General features: G+C 39.5%; 1 protein-coding gene and 1 long non-coding RNA gene across 11 annotated transcripts in view; one reads left to right on the plus strand and one right to left on the minus strand.

Annotated features, from left to right (window-relative positions):
• The window catches only part of ZFAND4 (zinc finger AN1-type containing 4), a 56,614-nt gene extending 51,224 nt beyond the window's left edge, over positions 1-5,390 (plus strand). For 5 of the 10 annotated variants that reach the window (XM_074232580.1, XM_074232579.1, XM_074232581.1 and 2 more), the window contains 2 exons: positions 2,887-3,004; positions 4,429-5,390. In XM_074232580.1, the coding sequence (XP_074088681.1) occupies positions 2,887-3,004; positions 4,429-4,564 (254 nt within the window). In that variant the 3' untranslated portion in view covers positions 4,565-5,390. Of the gene's footprint in view, positions 1-2,886; positions 3,005-4,428 lie in introns of those variants that run through there. The other 5 variants (XR_012477718.1, XR_012477717.1, XR_012477719.1 and 2 more) reach the window with 3 other exon arrangements.
• Positions 3,725-22,665, minus strand: LOC141520767 (uncharacterized). The gene is made up of 3 exons (XR_012477720.1): positions 22,162-22,665; positions 8,082-8,216; positions 3,725-6,325 (listed from the first exon to the last, which is right to left on the minus strand). It is a non-coding gene; the product is annotated as an uncharacterized LOC141520767 (long non-coding RNA).
• Positions 22,666-22,831: the final 166 nt, after the last annotated feature.

Consider the following 22,831-nt stretch of genomic DNA (forward strand, 5'->3'; position numbering starts at 1 on the left):
TAAACTCCAAATAGTCTGTAACTTAGTTTTGTCAAGTAAAGAAAATGTGTTAAATCAGCATTCATGAATATAGAAGGTGTGATTGTATGTAAAAGACTCATTCACATATATGCTAAAAATTTTAAAAATACATATTCCATTTTTTATCTACTTGTGTTTGGAGTCTCATTTTTTCTAATCTATATCCTTTATCTCACCATCTAAATTGCAAAGGCCGCTTGTACTAGTTCTTTATTGTGTAGGGTGCCCAGTGTACTTCTGAGCTCTTAGTAGGTGTTAAGAAGCACCTGTTTGGCTGCATTTTCTGAGCCCTTGGCATTGGACTGCTCTGGTATTTTGGGACAGTCACCTGCCCAGAGAAGCTCAGGGTGTGTTACAAGACCTGGATTATTAATTTCACCTTGACCAGGAATGTAGAAGGGTGGAAATAGAAGTAAACATTCTGGAGAAGTGTCATCCACAGAGTATGCACTCAGTAAATATTTGTTAAAAGGATGAAAGCTGGATGACTGGGATGGATAGTTGCCTAGCTAAGTAGGGAAGCACTGCTAGCTCGTCATTACTCCTAGCATGCTCCATTTCTTTTGGAATAATCACTTCTTTTTAATTTGTAAAATAAAAGTTTTAGGAAACCCTAAATAAGATGCAACTCCTAAGACTGGGAAAAGTTTTACTCTTGCATGCATGATGCTGAAAAGAATCCTCTTCCGATGAATAAGTCTTCCTTTCTGTAAAAATATTCTTTGGTATTCTGAGCATAAATAGTTCATAAAATGCCAAGCCAGAATGATGGTGACTGCTTTATATTTGTATGATAATTCTTTATGATGTTCTTTACTATTTACTCAGTCTTCACAATAATACTATAAGAAAGGCAAAGCAGATATCTCCATCTTACAGATGTGCAAGGAAAATTAAGAGACTTGCCAACTTTGCCTAGATTAAGTTAAGCAGTGAGCAATGGAAGGAAGTTCTGTGAAGAAGTCTTTGGTTATTTAGGGAAGGTTACCTTTGTTTGTTTAATGAGGTTAAGTGACTTGCCCAAGGTCACACAGCTAGGCAATTATTAAGTGTCTGAGGCTGGCTTTGAACTCAGGTCCTCCTGATTCCAGGACTGGTGCTGTATCCACTGTGCCACCTAGCTACCACATGGAAGATCATCTATGTTAGACTTTGCCATCAAATCCAAGTACACTCAAAGACGATATATGTTTAAAAAACAGTAGTAGTGGGAGGAAAAGCATGGAAATTACCAGGAGTCAGTATCATTTTCTTTTAAGGACAAGTTTGGTTTTGTATTATTTTGTTTTATACAGAATTATTTTTAGTATATGTAATTATCCTTTAGTCTACACTGAAATATAAAATGATTTCAGTCCACTGGTCTTTTTCTCAGGCCACATCCTCTTTTTTTTTTTTTTTTTTGGCTACTGACCATTCCCTCTTCCTGAATGCTCTCGCCTTCCTTGCCTCCTGTGATGCTGCTCTCATGACTGTTCTCACACAAGGGTTAACCATTCTATTCACTGTCTCATTCTCCTCTGGCCATCAAGATTGTCAGTGGCTCCTAAGACTGTCCTAGCCCCCATTTTTCCATACATTCACCTTAGGATTCTCATATAGTCCTGCACTCAATTTCTTTTTCATTAACTCCTACATCCTTACCTCCGGCCTGAATCTCCTCCAGTTCCACTTTTCGAAATGCCTGCTGGCCATCTCTAATTATAAGACCTATCAACACCTCAAACTTAACACATCTAAAATGGAACTCTTTTTTCTATTCCCCATCATTGAATTTTACATTATGTTTGACTTTTTCTTCTCCCATATGCCCCCAACTCCTCAGTTGCTAAGTCTGGTCATAACACTTCTTCCATACATTCCTCCCTCTCCCCTCATAAGGCCACCATCACCATTCAGATTCTCATCACTCCCTTTGTCTTGTCTGCCCCCACGTAGAGGGTATGGGGACTGTTCCAGTCCACACTCTGCCTGTCCCCTGGGAAGTCCTCAGGAACTTTTTTCATTCATTCTTTACCCCTTCCTTGCCTAGGCTTTTAGAACAGCTTCTTCCCTGGTCTTGCTGGCTCTTACTCCTTACCCTAAGGCACGATCTGACCCTAGTATTCACCTGCTCAAAATCCTTCAGAAGTTACTTTCTAAAATAACATCAACCCTTTTTTAAGATCAGGTTTATTTTCCACCCTGCCTAGTGATAGCACCTCCTTAATCCTGACTGTCCCTACCCTTTAAAGTTTCCTTCATGTGTCATCACTCCAAAGCTCTTTCTGCTGCAACTCCTAAACATACAGTCACACAAAACAGACACACACTATGCACCTCCCTCCCGAAAATATTTCCTTCTCTCCAGATTTCCCTAGTACAAAGGTGTCAGCCCTCTCAATGAGCTGTCCAATCACACCCTATTTTGTATCATCCCTCTGCTGTTATTATGGACCTATCCTATCTCTTTAAAGGCAGGTGTTTTTTCCTATTTGCATTTTCCAGGTATAGCATAGTGCTTCTCATATTGAATTGAATAAAACTGAATTGTTCCTCAGGCAACATTGCTTTGGATATTTATCATCAAATGATTATCATTGGAAGTGAATGATCAAAGGTTATTGGTTTATCATGGAAATGTTAATTCCATATTAATGAAATCTTTTAAATGTAGAGTACAAGTTCTAAACTAAAATCATGTGTAGGTTCATTCAAATCATTTCAGGTTGAATTAAATAATATAAATTTGATTTTCACATTGTACAAGGATTACCATAACTTTGAAACTGCTAGAAATTTTTCAGGAAATAATGTTTTGCTGAAGGGGATCTTTTATAATTTTGTTGTATCCTAAACTAATCTACATATCTTGTCTCAAAACAGGTGAAACTACCCATCATCTTCCCCCTGTGAAAGCCCCTGTTCAGTCCAAAAAGAAAACATCCAAGCATTGCTTTCTTTGTGGCAAGAAAACGGGACTAGCCACCAGCTATGAATGCAGGCAGGTTGCCTAGTTGGAAAAATTGAAATCCTTTGTGTACAGTGATCCAGTTTGAGGATTCTGCTGCCCCACCCCATCCCCTCACATCCCCCACACCCCCAAAAGCTGAGTTTAATTATTTACATTTCCATTGTTAGGTGATGTTAAATTAATTGACCTTAATCAAACAGTGTTCTGCCTTCATGAGTAGCCTGAAATAATAGCTAGAGAGAATGTGTAAGTCCTTGAAAAGCAACTGGGGCCCTGGAAACTCTTAGATGCATTAACAGAAGAATATAGATGATTTATGTTTAGCCCAAATCTCGGTATGGGATGATATGCTGTTATTAGAAACTTGTAGAGTGGATACCAATTTGTGAAAACAAGGAAAACTGAGTTTATGAACTTTGAAAGCATCTTCAAAGTTCTTTTTTACCAATTCTGCTTTACCAAGTATAAATTCTTATCCTTTCAGAACTTGCTATGGCACTATATTTTCTCTTTTGAAAAATGAACCTTCCTATTGAACAGATCAGAGATGAAGGGTTGTGTAGAAAATAAGTGCATTTTAATTCTTCATTTGCATTGAATTCTTTTTTCTTTTCATTATGATTATTATTTTTTAATCCATATAACTGCCTCCCTTGGGTTCACTCAGGTTAATGTAACTGAGGCTGCTTATCAAGATTTTTAATATATATAATTATCTTTTTTTTATGTTGTGTTGTTGATGCCTTTTTTCTTTATTTACATCCTAGTCATTTCTTGAGGTAGAGAGGGGTTTCTTCTCTCCCACCCTCTTCTCCATATTGAACTTTTCCTTAATAACAAAGAACTAATTAAGCAAAAGGGTCCCATCCAGTGGCTGCCCTGATAAGGGATCCAAGTGCTGAGGTCAGAGTTTCCCCTCTTCCCCTGCCAGGTGATGGGGAAGATGTTTTTTCAAGATCTGTTTTCTGGGTTCAGTATTACTTTGGCCATTTCTCAGAGCACTCTTTTCATTTATGCTGAGCCATGTTTGAAAATGTCTCTCATATTTCTAAATTTCAAATGTCATTGTTGGTTAGATTTTGAAATTATTTGATTTTCACCCATGATTCAATTTTCAAGAGACCATTGTTCTAAGTTTAGAGTACAAGGGAATTTTGAACATTGTTTTAGTGTGGTTTGGTTTTAATATTCTTTGGAGGACTAGGCCCCTGTTTTATCACCTGAAAAATGTTTTATTATGAGATGTCATATTTCTGAGCTAGCATAGTGGGGGAGGGGGAGGGGAGTTGAGGATTATTTTATGGCTATAATTTTCCTAAGTGGGAAGAAAATGGAACCTCCAAAATGGCTCCAGAAAACCAGAGGTTCCATTTGACCCACTAGGAGCTCTAGCTCTTCTTTCATGTGCTGGCATAGAAATGTGACTATTCATTCACACTTTCTTTGTGCTTTAGATGTGGAAACAATTTCTGTGCAACTCATCGATATGCAGAAACTCACGGCTGCACTTATGATTACAAGAGTGCAGGAAGGAGATACTTACAGGAGGCAAATCCTGTTGTTAGTGCACCAAAGCTTCCAAAAATCTAACTCTCATGGTGGCACTCCCAGAGGAAATGGATTATTAATGGCAGAAGAAATATTGCTTAGACTGAATTAATTTTGTTCGACTCCAAAAAACAAAAAAGATTTGCCAAGTAACAAAAAGCACACAATTCATACTGTTGGAGAGTAATGTGAACACTACTGTCATTAACATCTTTATTCTTTAGTGAATCAAAAGTTTTAAAAGTAGTTTTTAAAAATTTACACTATAACGATTTAACTTTTGTTATTGCACGTCTTGTGTTAAGTGTTTTATATTTGAAAATGCTATTTCACTAGACAAGTCTTTAAAAGATGCACTTTACTAAGTTAATTTTACTGTGTAACCATCCAGATTTGAGGGGGTGCTAACTGAGAGTGTTATAGAAGGTCTTCATGTCATGGAATGTCTTCTGTATTCAATCCTATCTGTTAATTGTTTTATTTCATTTTGTTTTTAATCCCATGGGTGATCTTTTAAGTTAATTCTCTTAGGAAGTTTCCCCTTCAAACCACATTTTAAGAACATTCAATTGCTGTGTGGTGTTTTAGCGTACATTTTCCTCTTCCATTCAGATTGGCATTCAGATATTGTGTATACATTCTCCAAAACATATCATGTGAATCACAATATATATTTCTTAAAACATTACTTTGTGTATGGCACTTTTTTTAAATAGACAATGTCCCATTTTTGCCATGAAATACAGAAAACAGCTCATTTTAACTTTTGTAATGGATAGATTTTTTTAAAGACTTCACAACTTGGTTTGTTTTGCTAAGATGTTGAATACTGTTACCAAGAGAAATTCAAATAAATATTCAAATTTATTATGGATCTGATGCATTTTTAATAAGTAATTCAGTAATTTAAAATTTTTTATGAGTTATTCTGAAAGTGAATGCAGAAATTAAAACACTTGGAAAATAATCAACCTTTATATAATTAAATTTGTTCTTAGAAACAGGTTAGCTAAGCCCAAGGGGCAACCAGAAATATATTTCTATATATTTGGATTAATTAAAATACCTTGGTCCAATGAGGATTAGAATTTCACTGGACTTTTTCCATATCAAGTGAGATGATATATAATAAACACACAGGGAAAGACAACTTTGCTAAGAAACTTCATCTGCTACAAATCCATCCTGCTGATTTACCACTAGATGCACTTAGTTTAGCTTTTCTCATGTTGACCCATAAATATTTTCTTGACTCACCATGTCCCCAGAATTTCTCTCTGCCCCACACCTCATGATATTAGGAAAGAGCCACAAAGTCAGAGGAAGAACAACTAGGCAGAAGGAAGAAGAGAGGAATTGAAGAAAATGAAAATCCAGATGGGTTGAGGAGACAGCAATGGTAGATGCTTGGCAGATTTACTTAGGCAGCCATCCAAAGCTGCCATCCGTCTGCACCCGCAAGAATCCAAAGCTGAAGCTAGAAAAGCTTCATGCTCACGTGGGCTCATCTAACTCCTTCTGTGTTGGCGGTGAGGCCTCCCAATCTAGGTCATTGTGGAACCTCCAGTGTTGGGTCTGGGACAGGTGAGTGTGGACACCAGAGAGAAGTGGATTTCTTGACATATAGATAGGGCAAGTATAGAGAATGGACAAATAAATGAACTTCCAAGAAGTTCCTGTTTACAAAGGCAACTTTAGGTTTCATAAACCTAATACGATATACCAAACATTCCAAAGTTGGTTTCCTCTCTTGATTGGCTTCATCCATGTCCCTTAGAATTTCCTCATATGACTAGTATGTCCCTGAGAATAAAATTAAAATTAGCTGTGAGGAAAATGAATGTTTTTTTTGTAAAGAAATAATAGAAACTAGATTTTTACTGAGGTACGCTGGACTTGTCCTCTATTACAAACCACAGAAAAAGAATTGTCTGTTCTTGAGATGACACAAGGTTTGATTTAAAAGATGCAAAAGACCTGATTCCAACTTCAGGAAGATGCTTCCCTGGTAGCATACAGTTGCCTTTCCTCACTGACCTATCCTTCCTGGAAAGTAGTTTTCCTCCTGATGAGACTCCAACCCTGAAACTTTAATTTTGACATTTATGTGCTCTGCTTTTCCTGTAAAAAACTTGTTTTCCATCCTACCCAACTGCCCCCAACCACATCCTTGGATCCTGCCTCAGACCCCCACTGATGCCCAAAGTCCAAATCACATCCGTACTCCCACCAGAAACATTTTCTTTCCTTTACATAAGGACTAGCACCTCCCCACCCCAAAGCCCTGCTAATACCTCTCCAACCTAGCCCATCATGTTTCAGTGTCCAGTAAAGCCTGCTTACCCAAGAGAGAGTCCGTGTCACTGAATTCTTAAACAGAATTGCAACAGATTTGGGCCTATAAAAGGATTATCTGAAGATTGACCTCTGTCCAATCCTAGGTAAACCCTTCCTTATTGTCCAGATCCCTCAAGAACCCCAAAATCCCAGAACAGAGAGTAGGTTCTTCCAGTTTCTAGGCAGTTGGCTCAGATGGTTTTCTCTCTTAATGGGATACTTGGAAGGAAAAAAGTGACCACTCCAGGACAATAAGGTCAGACTACTTCCATCCCCAAAAACTTCCCACTGGGATATCTCTTGCATCTGGGAGAAATTTGGCCACTGGAAAAGTCTGGTCTTTTATCGTTATGCCCCCTGGTTAATACAAACTGGAGTATCAGGAAAGATGACCAGCAAATGGATCCTTGAATTATAACACCATATTCATAACTGGATTAATTTTGCAGGAGGGAAGGGAAATGAACAGAGGTCTTAGGATGACCATATGCTCCATTGTCTCCTGGGAAGCCTCAGATGAGACTCAAGAAGCAAGTTAATTAGGACAGACTGACCTCACTCAGGGTCCTGAGGAAAATCCGGTGCTTTCCAGAACTATGCTGGTTGAGACCCTGAGGTCTCATGGACCTTACTCCAGACCTCCCACTAGGACAGTTTTGCTCAGCAGCCATTTCAGGAGCCCAATATACCCTGAAAGCAGTGAAGAAGGGCTCTTGAATCCCATTAAATGAACTTTTAAGGTTTTCAATTAACAGAGATTGTGCTGTTGCAGAAAAGACGACAGGACTAAGGGAAAGATGCAAGTCTTAGTGGCTGCGATATCCAAGGCCAGAAAGCCTGCGGGACCTTGCTTTTGCTACAAGAAACTGGGGCATTGGCCTCAGGAATGCCCATTAATGGCAGTTCCCAGGCAGAAGGCACCTGGCCCTTGCCCACTGTGCCCATAAGGAGGGACTTTGGAGAAAAGATGTAAGAACAGAGGCAGGGGTGAGTCCCCATCATCCCAATTTCCTGCCTACCAAGTCCAAACTGGAGAGACAGGGCCCTGAGTATGGTCTGGTTTCCACCCTTACCATCTCTACCCCAGAACCAAGGGTAACAACTGATGTAGCAAGTAAATGGTCACAATTGATACAGGAGCTACCAACTCTGTCTTTGCCCATCATGTTTCAGTGTCCAGTAAAGCCTGCTTACCCAAGAGAATCACTCTGGTCCTACTTACCCCTCTAGACAGCAGCTGATGGGGATCAATAGCAATCTAGAAAGTGTAGGGAACCCAACATGTTGGCTTGTCAGTTGAAGAAACTCCTTCTTAGCCACAGGTATCTCGTGTTCTCTTCTTGCCCTATTTATTAACCTGTTGAGCCGAGAATGAATGCCAAAATTAGGCTTTACCTTTAATCTAGTTAAGCCTCTGTCTCCTGGAATGCTAGCAAGTCTCCCCCTTTGTTACCCTGCTATTCCCCAGGAGGTCTGGAAAGCAGTGGGTCCCACCATCTGGGATCAGGGAGTTACTGGCAGGGCCACCCATGCACCCCTATCATTGCCTTCACAACATAACATCTTCCCATATTTAGAGCTGAGCCTACTTTCCCATGTTTTCTTCATCACCGCTAATACTTGATAAAACCTGAGGCTAGGGATAGTTTGGAACCCATCATTAATAAATATCTTCAATATGTCCTCCTCATCTCTCAGTCGCCCTATAGTACTCCTGGACCCCCTGAGAGGAAATCTTATGGTAATTGGTGAGTGGCCCAAAACCATAAGCCCGTCCATCCTGTTATTCCAGATTCCTAAACCATCCTTGCCTAAATACAGGGACACTGAATGCTTTTCAGTAGTTGACCTAAAGGACTCCTTCTTTTCATCCCAAGTCGGTTTATTTTTGTCTTTGAATGGGCCCCTCATGACTCTTCTACTCTAGTTATCCTGATCTGATAGACATTCCAGTCCCAAACTCTGACAAGAAATGGTACACTGACTGCTCCAGCTTTGTAGCTTGAACGATACCGATGAGACAAGATTCCCAGCCTCCCTGGAACCTCAACTCAGAAAGAAATAATAGCCTTGACCAGAGCCATGGATCTGGGTGCAGGGAAAAGGAGAAATATTTTCACAGACCTCAAATATGCTTTCCATGTCCAACATGCTCATGGGGCTATTAGAAAAGAGGTGATACCTAACAGCTAAGAACTCCTCTATTAAACTCTTCAGGGGATCACAGCCCTTAAGACCATTCAGTGACCCATAGAAATGGCCATAATATTTTACGAAGGCCACAAAAAGGGAAAATACAAGGCAGGAGGGCAGTCAGCTTGCAGATGTGGCAGCTGCTACCAGGAAAACACTGGCTCTCTTGGCCCCTCTAAGACTTCAAGTCTCTGATTCCTTATAGAGCCCAGAACATTCAAAAGCTGAGGAAAGGGGGGCCTTGACTCAGCCGGCCAGTACCAGGCCCCTCGGGTTACCTGAATCTAGAGAAGAACCAGTGGAAATTATTCTCCGGACTGCATCAGACCACTCACTTGGGAAAGAATGCTCTCCTAACCCTGATAAAGCTCATTCTTGAAGGATGCAAACTATAAGAAACTGTCCAACGAATCTATAAGACTTGCCAGGTCTGTGCCCAAGCTAACCCTGAAGGAGCAGCACAGCCCTTCCCCTCCTAAAACCCATACAGAAGAAAAACTTCCCAGGGAATTCAACTTCTCATTGACCTAGTCACTTCTCATTGACCTAGTCATCTTCACTGAGGGGGTGAGGCTTTCCCATGCAAAATTGAGAGGGCACAAGAGCTCGCCAAAGTCCTGAAAGGTCCTCAGTGGGTACATTGACCACTGCCTCACCAAACCCTCTGGATTAGACACTCCATTCTCTGTGATACCTGAGAACATGAATCTAACAAGACCTAGAAATTCCAAGGTGAGGAACACCTGGAACCTAAATGGAAAAGACCCCCAGGCTGATTCTTGCTACTTTTGCTGCAGTCAAACTTGTAGACCTACCAAACTGGACATATAGATCTAGAATTAAACCTGTCCCACCCTCTACTCCTCTCACAGGTATCCTGGAATATTCTTCCAAAGTCGTGGAGGACCTGAAGCTCCTCTTAAAAAGAAAATCTGTTTATGGCGGAGTGGCTACTTCTTGGCTGCTTTACTCTCTTCCCTTTTGTCTCTTGTTATTCCTCTTTTGGGTTTTTCATGTAAGGTATAACCATGCTATTTCTCCTCTTCCCATCACTGGTTCCCACCTTCCCATATTTAGGGAGATTGCTTTCCCACACCTGGAATTCTAATACTTTGATTTGATAATTCAAATAGGAAACTCTGTAGGACCACCATGAAAATTAAGCTCAGAGATCAACTGTGGATCTCTCCAGTATAGTCCTTAGTCCATCTATTAAATCTTGACTACGAAAGTTTCTGGGCTGGGGACAATAATGAAATTCATGACATTTCAACTTGACTTCAACTTCAACTTCAATCTGGAATCAGATGGGACTGGCCAAGACACCACAAGACTCTCTTCTCCTTTTCCACACCTCCCTTAAATACCTTTCCAGCTGCACCATCCATCCTTACAATATTACCAAACACTTGCCCAGGTATCTCCCCAGTTACTGGATCACATCGTTCTCACAGGCAACTGAGCTGTGGACCGACCAAGGTCTCATCGGGAACTGTCTTCCTCTGAGGGCTGGTCAACCCCAGGGTCACACAACCCCTTGAGCTTGAGCTCCTGCCATCTCTCCTCTTACCAGCCTCTCAGTCAATGCACATTTGGTAGATAGTTCCCCCAAATAATGTTTACAACAATACTAATTCCCAACACTCCTGCATCACACTTGGATTTTAAGAAAATGTCCTTTGGTACATATCTGAGGAGGCTGAGGACTTGCTTCCCTTATATGTGGTCCCTGGACACACAAGACTATTCTTCCTGTTCCTTCCCTCCCTTGCCCTTTCTGACATCCAAGAGTCTCTTAATTCTTTGACCCACATTGCCCTTGACTATCTCCTTGCTTCCTCAGGTGGTATTTGTGCTCTAGCCAATACCTCCTGTGTATGTATATCAATAATTCTCAAAAAGTGGAAATTCACACCAAGAGAATACTATGGAAGCCACTCGAATGCAAGACATTCACTCCCATCTAGCCTCTCCCTCTTCTTGGGGCTCCTAGCTCCTTTCTGTTTTGGTCCCTGTTCTTGCTCCCTTGCTCGTAATCCTACTCCTTCCCACTGACCCATGTTTTTTCAATCTCTTTGTTGAGTTTGTTACTTCCAAGCTGTAGTGTTCCATCTCCAGAAGTTCACCGTGATGAGAATCAAAAGTTTGTTGCTTCCAGGCTCCAAGTGATCACTTAGAAAGGGTATCAACAAATTTCAACCTCTTCCTTAGATTCTGTAGTTCACCAATTTAGGGCCCTCCCTGAACATAGGATCTGAAATGCCTCCCCTCCCACCTTCACTCCATGTCAACTTGAAGCAGCTATAGAAGATGAGCTTTCAGCCCTTCTTCCCAAGAAAAACAGTCGCACCTGCCAAAATCAATTTTGTTTACCTCACCTTATATAAGGAACCTACCCTACTCCCCCACCAGTGTCTCTCCCAGCCTAGCCCATTGCGTTTCAGTGTCCAGTAAAGACCTATTGTCTGAGAGATGGTCCACATTATTGAATTTTCTCAGACCTTCTGTAACAAACTGCAACACTCTTTACTTTTTAAAATATTTTTCTTCATTTAATGAAAATAATTGAATGAATTATCTCATTACTTTTTACAACTCCATTTCTAAATTGCACTTTTTTTTATATAGGAAAGGCACTGCTGGTGAGATTTAATGTGTAAATTTAGGAAACTAGAACCTCCAAACTAATAACTATAAACAAAATGCAAGAATGACCATACATTATTTCAAATGTTGATGTAATAGTTTGTGACCTTATTGAGACTCTCTCCTAAACCATGAAAAGAACTATAGTATTTTTTCTTCCAAAAGGAAAAAAAGTCCAAATACTTGTATTAGAAGAAATTCAATCTGAAAAAAAAAAATTTTTGTTGACTTTGCTTTTTAAATTCTGAACAGAAAAAAAAACTAGTTCATGCTTTGTGTATTAACAAAATCTTGACATTATATTGCATCATGTGTCAAGCATTTTTAATAACTGAAGATTTGTTATATTAAGCTTGAGTTTTCTCTTTTGAAATGTACATGTATGTGTGTATATTCATATAATATACATTTGACAAATTTTTAAAGATAATAGGAGTAAATTAAGCTAGAGCTTCATTTAACTGGAACCTTTATACTCCCCTCAGCAATACTAATAAAAGATAAACTGCAAAAAAGCCATGTAAGAAAATGAAAGTCATCCACCAAAACTCAATTCAATCAAATAAGAAAATGAAAAAAACTAAAATTATATTTCTTAAGTTACCAATTCTGAAACAAAAATACTAGAAGAAATATAGATGGGAAAAAATCTATAAGATATCCTGAGAAGTCAAATGGATAAATAAATGACCTAAAGAATTTAAGAACAATTGAATACTGGCAAGAATATCAACAAGAGAGCCTGCCACATTTTTAAAAAATCCTAGAATTTCTAAAGCTTGAATTAAGTTGAATAAAACCAAAAAGTAAAGCTATAGTTTAAACATATCTAAAATAGGTCAAGAAAAAATAATGCCTCAACTCAACTTCCAAAAGAACCATTTGGAGACTATGATAGGAAAATTGAGAGGATGGAATTAAAAAGAATAGGACCTGAAGTTGAAAAACAAATGACAGATAATATTGAGGAAGTAAAATCACAAGCTTAGAAAATAACTTTAAAATATGGAAACTATGTGGATGGGAAGTAACAGATTAAGCCACAATCTTAGAACCACTGTCAGAGACAAAATTAAAAAACCTAAACTGTAAAAACCATATTCCAAAAATACCAGTCAAGAAATATTGCAGAATTATTAAAATAATTCCTGGATTATGTATAAAAATTCAAAGAAGAATAGTTTAAAATTTATCTCTAAATATGTTATTAAACTTAAACATAATAATGGTGGGGGCAAGAGGAGAGGATCATACTACAAGAAGCCAACTATGACATATCAAAGGACATTAGTCAACAAATAATGTATTGGAATAGGGAATCAGAAAGGAGATTTGAGATACACACACACACACATACACACACACACACACACACACACAACATAAAAAATAACCCAAGGACTACAAACCCAGAATCAGCTTTCTAACAAAACTATGCTATTCAATGACAAGAAATTTTAACTTAATACAAAAAAATTCGCAACAATTACAGGGAATCTAAGTGACATGCCATGAGATATACTAAATTCCTTTTAATAAGAAATTTATAATTTGCCATTTAATAAGATATTTATAAATAAGATATGTAGTTAATTATAAAGTTAATAACTGTAGAAGGGATTTTCTTTTGGCAATTCAATGATTTGCCCAAGGTCAGACAGGTGATTAAGTGTGTGAGGTCAGATTTGGACACAAGTAATTATTAAGTGTCTGAGGTCAGATTTGAACATAGATTTTAACACCCTGAATCCAGGGTGGGTGCTCTATCAACTGCATCACCTAGCTACCCCTGCAGAAGGGATTATTAGTGGCTGTATACCATTTGGACCCCAGGTTTTTGCTTCCAACTTTGTGAAATATAGTGACATTGCATTTGTTTATAGTTTTTAGTTTGGAGATTCTAGTTTCCTAAATTTACATGTTAAATCTCACCAGCAAAAAAGTGATGTAATATCTAGCAGCATAACAATAGGCCTCTTCATTGAATTAAATAAAACTATAACAAAATGAAAGGGAAAAGAAAATGAGCAATTATTTCAAAAAGAGCTTGATAAAAGGACCTGTCTCTACCTAGAATCTACCAGATTGCAAAATGTTTGCAGTAATAATGAAAAGCAGTACTATATATAGAATAGAAAAACAGCATTTACTACTCATCTATACAAAGATAAAAACAAAATATCCAATTAATTTCTGTGGAGAGGTCTATAGTAATTGAAACATTGGGGAGAGTTGAGATATGAGGATAAACCCCCTGAGTGAAGCAAGTTCAAGAATCTACCAAATGGAGGTTTCCAATCTGGTTTGAATCTACCTTTCTAGTTTTTGGTACATTACTATTATCTGTAATTTATGATCTAGCTCAGGAATTCTCAGGTTGGGATACACTTACCTCATGAGCTTGTCAAAAGAATACATGGAATATTTGACAAATATATTAGACTACTGAAAAATTACAGTGAAAATATGTCATTTGGAAAGAGAACAGTGAGGGAAAATGGGGTGGATATGGATGAAAGTACATCTGCAAATTTAATAAACAAGATTTGGATATAAAACCCTTCATGTACTAGAGAAATTCAGCAATAACCTGTAACTGAACTGATTTTCAATCAATGAAGTTACAATTTTTTTTAATATCGAAGCATATCCCAGGCTTACTAAAGATACTCACTTTAATTTGGTTTATAACAACTTATCTTTGTGAATCAGGACTCTCAGCCCTATTCTCAATCAAATCCAAAGTAATAAACAGTCTCTCTCTCTCTCTCTCTCTCTCTCTCTCTCTCTCTCTCTCTCTCTCTCTCTCTCTCTCTTGCTCTCGCTCTTGCTCTTGCTCTCGCTCCCACTCGCTCTCACTCTCTCTCCTGCTCTCTCTCTCAAAAACTACTGAAAATAAAACTATCTGTTGAAAAAAAGACAGGATCTTTCACTACCTGTGTTCTAATAGACAATCAAATTTGTGATGCATGTTATGTTACAAATAGCTTTCCTTGTGAAAAATCAGTCTATTAAGCACATATACAATATATTTAATAATATGTCTAATGTATATGTTAAACTTTAGAATTTATTTCCCTTCATGTTGAATTGGGGTTATGGGAAGATTTACTGAAATCCAAGGGATGTGTAAACTGAAAAAGGTTGGGAATGTTCCTAAATTGGCCCTATTCTCCCTTCCACATGATGATTCTCTCTAATCCATGCCTTGGACAGGTAGTCCTCCGCACCTGAGGGATTCCTCTTAGATGACCTAGTTTGCTTCAAAGTGTCTCAGCTGGTTGCCACCTTCTACATGGGATCTTTTCTATTCATACTCTATGACCAGCCACTAGTACCTTGTTTTGATTTAGTATCTTCTTAGTTATATAATGGGATATCCCTGGGTGGAATATCAGATTTTTGAGAACATCTGGCACCTGTAAGGTCTTAATGCTTGCTGGTTGATTGAATTCATTTTTCCTAAATATGATGGACTCCTCCCTCCTGTCCTCATTAGTCTAAATTAATAGTTTTCTTGTTTTTTTTTATTGCATTGCTTTTACCAAAAAAAAAAAACCAACTCTGACATGTTCTTGGTAGATAAATACTATTATGGCTAATGATTGATAATTCAGAAGCTAATTAATGGGCTTTTTTTTGTTGCCTGCCTCTTTTGATTATAATCCTGATCTTCTCTACAAAACAAAAGCATACTTGATAGCAGGTTGAAGCCAAGACTGTTTTATGGTACTGAGTGGTTTTTGTTTAGTTTTGTTTTGTTTCCCTTGGTCCAAGATAACTATCCACCGAATATTCCTGAAATGCTGGCATATCTTGGCACTAGACTCAGATGATTCTGACGCTGGTGACTTTGCACATCTCTTCCCTCACTTAAATCCAGTTCACTTGCAAGTCATAGTATTGCCTTCCTGATGTCACAGACCTCTTAGAGAAGGAAGGATTAACAAGTACCTAAGTGCAGGGTCTTCTCCCTTAATTCAGTAGACCATTGATGCTTTAAGGATTGGCATTTCCCTTTGTTCCTTACCCCAGCACTCCATCGCTGCTTCTTGTTGACTATTCCACAAATAGTTGAATAAAAAGCTATTTCACTGAAGCTAAAAAACAGTGACATATATGAAGTCTGGTCAAATGTGAATTGAACTAATGAGATTGAACAAGGCAGCCCTTGTAGGAAAGATCTCATTCAGGCCTATCTGGTTCTTCAGGTTTATGGTGGAACTGAAACCTTTGTGGGACAGCTAATGGTTAAGAAAAGGAAGTTTAACTTAGAACAAGGAAAAGCTATGACTTCAGTTGAATGATGCTTCCCTGCCTAGGACCAGCCAGCCAGCCGAATCAGGAGCTTTCCCCTCCCTCCTGCTCTGCCTTCTGTACTTAGACCACCAGAAAGTATCTGTGTCAGTGGTTCGAACCTTAGTTCTCTTGGCCAACCAAGTCTGAAGGACGGGTTCTATACCTTTTAAGCTAGCCTTATGCATGGAGTAGAGACCTCAGATATTGTTGCTATCCCAACAGTGAAAGTAGAGGGTAAAATGCCCCAACTAATTTTTTTTTGCAAGGCAGTGGGGTTTAAGTGGCTTGCCCAAGGCCACACAGCTAGGTAATTATTAAGTGTTTGAGGTCGAATTTGAACTCAGGTCCTCCTGACTCCAGGGCCAGTGCTGTATCCACTGCACCACCTAGCTGCCCCCTTATGAATATGCTTGGGAGGATATCAGTTCAATCAGTTCTTTAAACCAGCTGAACAATGAGCAAGATATACCGAGAGTCAATCTGACAAAATCTTCCGAATTAAGTCATCATCTCCAATAATAGGTTTCCAAAGTACTTTACAAATATCTTATCCTCTGTGACCCCAACTCCTGGAGGGGAGGGAGGGAGGTGAAGGAGGGAGGGGGAAAGAAGGAAGGAAGGAAGGAAGGAAGGAAGGAAGGAAGGAAGGAAGGAAGGGAGGAAGGGAGGGAGGGAGGGAGGGAAGGAGGGAAGGAGGGAAGAAGGAAGGTGTTTGATTATTGAGTTTTGGTTTGCTCCTACAAAATGACACATTCACACCAACAAAACTAAAAAGTATATTTAATAAAGTGATTATAAAACAGGTAGTAATAAATCAGTTTTACAGCAAAAGTAACCAGTAAGTCCTAATATAGTAAAAAGAAGAGCAAAGCCTACATAAACATAAATATTAAGAGAAAAACATCAACGATTTGGGGGAACTTCAACATCTGAATCAAAAATATCTTGGGAATCCTAGGGTGCAACCTTCAGAATCCCAATCGGGAAGGTCCCAGGCAGAGCGTCCTCTCCATGGGTGAGACTCCAATTAGGCTAAGGTCTATTTAGATCTTATATAGCCTGAGAACAAAGAAGGCTTCTTGCCAATTTTTTGTGCAATAAAACTAAATTTTCCAGGTTGTCCAAGGAGGGAGCCATCCCTCCCCAAACCCCAACAATTATGGTGGTTACATTCAGGAATAGCTAGTTCCTGGAGAGATAGGCAATATTAATCAAGTATGTCCTTGAGAGTCTGGCCAGGACCAGTCAAGGATGTTCAGTGGTTCTTTTAAATACTCAAGCTGTTTTAAATATGTGCATGAGATCAGTCCTGCTCATCTCCCCTCCCTCGGGGGTGAATTGGTGGTCAGTAATTTTCTGTAGTTAAACTATAAGGCCTTGCCATGGAAAATCTTATATTTTATGTATTAACCATACGGAAGGAAGGAAGGAAGGAAGGAAGGAAGGAAGGAAGGAAGGAAGGAAGGAAGGAAGGAAGGAAGGAAGGGAGGGAGGGAGGGAGGGAAGGAAGGAAGGAGGAAGGGAGGAAGGAAGGGAAAAAAGTCTTTTCAAACTGCTATCAACCCATCAGTAACTACTCTTTGGATCCACTCATTCAACTAGTTCTTAAAACACTTAGCAATTTATCACCTAATTGCTTATATTTTGCATAGTGCTTTATGATTGAAAAAGTACTTTACATATATCATCTCTTATTTAATTCTCACAACTATCTTGTGAGAAAGCTACTATTATCTCCTTTTGTGGATAAAGGAAATAAGACCAAAAGGTTAAATAGGCTGACACAATCAATGTCTGAAGCAGGATTTGGGAACAGGTCTTCCGGACTCCAAGACCAACACTTTCTCCCTTAGCATGGAAGGTGACCAAACATTGCCCTGAATTAACAGTGACCTTGCCAAGAAAGGAGCAGAGACTGTTTTTGTCTTTGAATCCCTGGGGCTTATCATAGTGTTTCATATATAATAAACTTTTTGTTGGTTTTTTTTTTGTATTATTTAATTTTTTTTGCGAGGCTGTGGAGGTTAAGTGACTTGCCCAGGATCTCACACCTAGAGGTCACATTTGAACTCAGGTCCTCCTGACCCTAGGACTGGTGCTCTATCCATTTCAACACTTAGCTGCATTTTAAATAAGCATTTTAAAAATCTGGGGGGGGGGGGTAAAGAATTGTCCACTTTCATTAATTTTAATTGACTTAGTATTGGAAATTTACAACACAGTAGAGGAAAAGATAATAAGGGTAATGATATTTGAAATCAAAACGTCAAAATATCATTATCCCATGACATAAAAATGTATTTAGATATTTCAACTACCTCAAAAAAACTTACAATAAAATCCAATTAAATAAAAAGCTACAAAATTAACTGAAAGATAATTTATATTCTTATTAGCAATATGGATGAAGAAAATGTAATAAAAAAGAAAGGGTACTAAAATAACAAAAATCATCAAGTTTGAGAGAATTAACCTATCAAGGAATATGGAAGACCTATATATGGAGAATTATAAAAGTGGAATGAACAAAATAAAGAAAATTATTTAAAACAACCTGAGAGATATTCAATATCTATGGATGGGTCAGATTAAAAGCATGAACAAGTTCTTCCGAAATTGATTTAATAGGTTAGTTAGGTGACACAGTGGAAAGAACACCTAGAGTCAAGAGGACCTGAGTTCAAATCCAACCTCAGACACTTGCCACTTACTAGCTAAGTGACCTTGGGCAAGTCACTTAACCCTAACTGCCTCGCATCCTGGGCCATCTCCAGTCATCCTGATTCATATCTGGCCACTAGATTGAGATGGCTCAGGAGTGACTTAGCACAGCAATCCTCATTCAAATTCATTTTACTTGCATGTCAGGGCATCACCTCCCTGATGTCATAGTTTTTGAGAACAAAGGACAAACAAACATGTTTAATTCAATGCCAATCAAAACATGAATGAATTTCTTCATAAAATTAGACAAATTCATAAAGTAATTCATATGGAAAATAGTTAAGCATAAATATTAAGGAGCACATTAATATCAAAAAGAAAAGTTGAAGTGATTCATACACTCTTAGACTTTAAAATATTTTACAAAATAATTATCTCCAAAGCAAATGATATTGGGCAAAAAAATAGAGAAAATGATCAGTAGAATAGAATGCATACATGAGGGGGCGGCTAGGTGGCATAGTGGATAAAGCACCAGCCCTGGAGTCAGGAGTACCTGGGTTCAAATCCGGTCTCAAACACCTTAATAATTACCTAGCTGTGTGGCCTTGGGCAAGCCACTTAACCCCGTTTGCCTTGCAAAAACCTAAAAAAAAAAAAAAGAATGTGTACATGAAACATCCAACTAACTATATAAAAAATACTAGTATTTGCCAAACCATTAGAAAATGAAAATTTTCAATTGCTTCTGGGCAGGCCAAACTAATATGATAAAAATAGCAATTCTACCTAAATTAAATTACTTATGTAGTACCATACCAATCAAACTACCAAAAATATTTTATAGAACAAGAAAAAATAATAAAATTCATCTGGAGGAACAAAGGTCAAGAATATCAAGGGAATTAATGAAAAATGCAAAGAAAAGTGGCCTAAACCATATTATAGCTCTATTATAAAGTGGCAGTCATCAAAAACTGTCTGTTACTGGCTAAGAAATAGTGGTGGATCAGTTGAATAGATTAGGACAAAAGAAACAGTAATAAATGACTATAGTCATCTACTGTTTGATAACTGCAGTTATTGGGGTTTTGAGAATAAGAACTCACTATTCAACAAAAACTGCTGAGAAAATTGGAAAATAGTATGGCAAAAATTATGCACAGACCTATATCTCACACCCTACAGCATGATAAAGTCAAAATGGGTAAATCATTTAGACATAAAAGGTGATACCATAAGTCAGTTAGAAGAACAAGGACTTATTTATCTGTCAGATCTATGAAGAGGGGAGGAATTTATGACCAAAAGAGATATAGAGAACATTATGAAATGCAAAAATGGATAATTTTGATTGTATTTAATTATAATATTTTTGCACAAATAAAACCAATGCAATCATGATTAGAAGGAATTCAGAAAACTGGGAAATAATTTTTACAACTAGTATTTCTGAGAAAGGACTCATTAAAATATATAGAGATCTAATCAATGGTCATGGGATGTGAGCAAGAAGTTTTCAGATGATTGGCTGGTTGGTTGGTTCTTGTCCTTCATTACTGAAGAAGACCAAAATAACATGACTATGTCTGAGACAAATGACACTGTGTCCAACTGTGGCTGATCAGACCAATATGAGCTAGGAATACTCTACCACAGGTCCAGTACAAATAGTCCATGTGAACACCTGGGGTGGGGACTCTAAACTGAGGATGTCACGTTTCCTTTAAACTGCTTCCATTCTGCTGTTCTCATAGAGCGCAGCCCCGTCACTGATGAGGGCACATCATGCTGGGTAGTCCTGTGCCAGGGTCTCTCGTGCTGTACAATCAATTCTAAAGTTCTTCAATGAGGCCTTCAGGGTGTCTTGATATTGCTTCTTCTAAACCCCTTGTGAATGCTTGTCTTGTGTGAGTTCTCCATAAAATAGTTTTTTTTGACAAGTAGAAGTCTGGCACTCTAACCACATGTCCAGCCCATCATAGTTGCACTCTCTGTAGTAATGTTGGAATGCTGGGCAGTTCAGCTCAAGAAAGGAGCTCAGTGTCTAGGATCTTCCCCTGCTGGGTGATCTTCAGAATCTTCCTAAGACAATTTCAATGGAAGTGTTTCGGTATCCTGACATGGCACTGGTAGACTGTCCAGGTTTCACAGGCAGATGACAATAAGATCAGCACAACGGCTCTATAGACCTTCAGGTTGGTCATCAGTATAATACCTCTTCTCTCCCACACTTTCTTTCAGAGCCTCCCAAATCCTAAGCCCTGGCATTGTGTCAACCTTATCCAGTATCCTGGAAAGGACACTGCCAAGATCAGTGAACCTGTCCACAGTACTCAAAACTTCTCCATTTGCTGTAGTGGATGGTTCTACTAATGGATGGTATGTGCTGGCTGATGGAACACCTGGATTTTCTTAGTGTTCATTGTTAGACCAAAATGGGCACATATGGCAGAGAACAGATCCATCCTTTGTTGCACCTCAGCTTCAGAGGCTTCATTGATGCACAGTCATCTGCAAACAAGATCCTGCACCAACATTCTCTCCACTTTGGTCTTGGTTTTTAGTCTTTTCAGGTTGAAGAGTTTGCCATCAATGCAGTAGTTGACCTTGAGGCCATGTCCATCCTCATTGAAAGCATTTGATAACATGGTGGAAAACATCATACTAAAAAAAAAATCCATGTTTCATTCCATCGATGATTGGGAAATCTCAAGATGAAGAAATTAAAGTTATCTATAGCTATATGAAAAAGTGTGCTAAATCATTATTGATTAGAGAAATACAAATTAAAACAACTCTGGAGTACCTACCTCATGTCTATCAGACTGGCTAAGATGACAAAAGAGAAAATTATAAAGGTTCGAGAGGATGTGGGAAAATGGGACAGTACTGCACTATTGATGATTCAATCATCCTGGATAGTAATTTGGAACTATACCCAAAGGGCAATTCAAAATGTGCATACCCTTTGATCTAGCAGTACCAAGACTAGGTCTTTTTTTTCTGAGGAAATCTTGAAAAGGGGGAATGGACCAACATATATAGGAATTTTGATGGCAGCTCTTTTTGTTGTGGCAAAAAATTGGAAATTGAGAAGATGCCCATCAACTGGGGAATGACTGAACAAGCTATAGGATGTCCATGTTATAAAGTGCTATTGTTCTGTAAGAAATCATGAGTGGGCAGGCTGCGGAAAAGCCTGCCGAGACTTGCGTGAACTGATGCTGTGTGAAATAAGCAGAACTTGGAGAATTTAACAGCAACGTTGTGTGATCATCAGCTCTGACGGATTTACTCATCCCAACAATGGAGCGATCCAGGGGAATTCTAAAATACTGTGGAGGAGAAGGAAGAGGAGCACAATGAGGAGAAAGAGGAAAAAGGGGAAGGGGAAGAAGGAGAAGTATGAGAGGAAGAGGAGGAGGGGGAAGGAAGAAGAGAAGGAGAAGAGGGGAAGAAAGGGGAGGAGGAGGAGGGGAAGGGAAGGGTTTTAATACCTTCTGTTTTCATTTTTAGTGTTGGCTTACTTATTCAATCTGTTCCTTCTTTGCTGTATCAACTTTGGTATTTTATATTTTTTTTACAAGTTGTCCTTCGGGCTTGTTTTCCGTGGCTCTGCCAATGACGTCCTGGACCAGGGCAGGCTGAGCGGGCACCTAATAGCTTCACGCATTCAGACTGGAGCTGGCCGCTTGGCCTCGGAAGGCCGCGTCAGGAGCCGGCCCTAGGCTAGCTCCGTGCTCAAGCCTGAGAACGCCCCGAGACCGGGCGGCTGCTTGCTGAGTGCAGAGCGGCGGCCCCGGAGTCAGGAGGGCCCGAGTTCAAATGCGGTCCCAAGCTGGGAGCCCGAGCAGGCCACTGCTCCCTGACACCGGGACCCACCCCCTCCCGGGCTGTGGGGTACAAGCACAGCGGCCCGCGCACGACCCCTCCCCTGGCGGGGCCGCGGGCGCCGGGGCGCCCCCTGGCGGCGCCGGCTGGAGGGGCGGCCGAGCCCTGGGGGCGGGTTTCCCAGGCGGCCGGGTGGCCCGCAGCGGGCGCCCCGCCAATGGGTGGAGGGGTGGGAGGCGGGGTGGGCGGGGCTGCGACGTGGGCACGCCCCGACGCCAGAGGCGGCCCTTCGGGAGCAGCGCCACGCGCACGCGCGCGGACACGCCCCTCCGGGCG

The sequence above is a fragment of the Macrotis lagotis genome, chromosome 4 (genome assembly GCF_037893015.1).
Source record: "Macrotis lagotis isolate mMagLag1 chromosome 4, bilby.v1.9.chrom.fasta, whole genome shotgun sequence".
Classification (NCBI taxonomy): domain Eukaryota; kingdom Metazoa; phylum Chordata; class Mammalia; order Peramelemorphia; family Peramelidae; genus Macrotis; species Macrotis lagotis.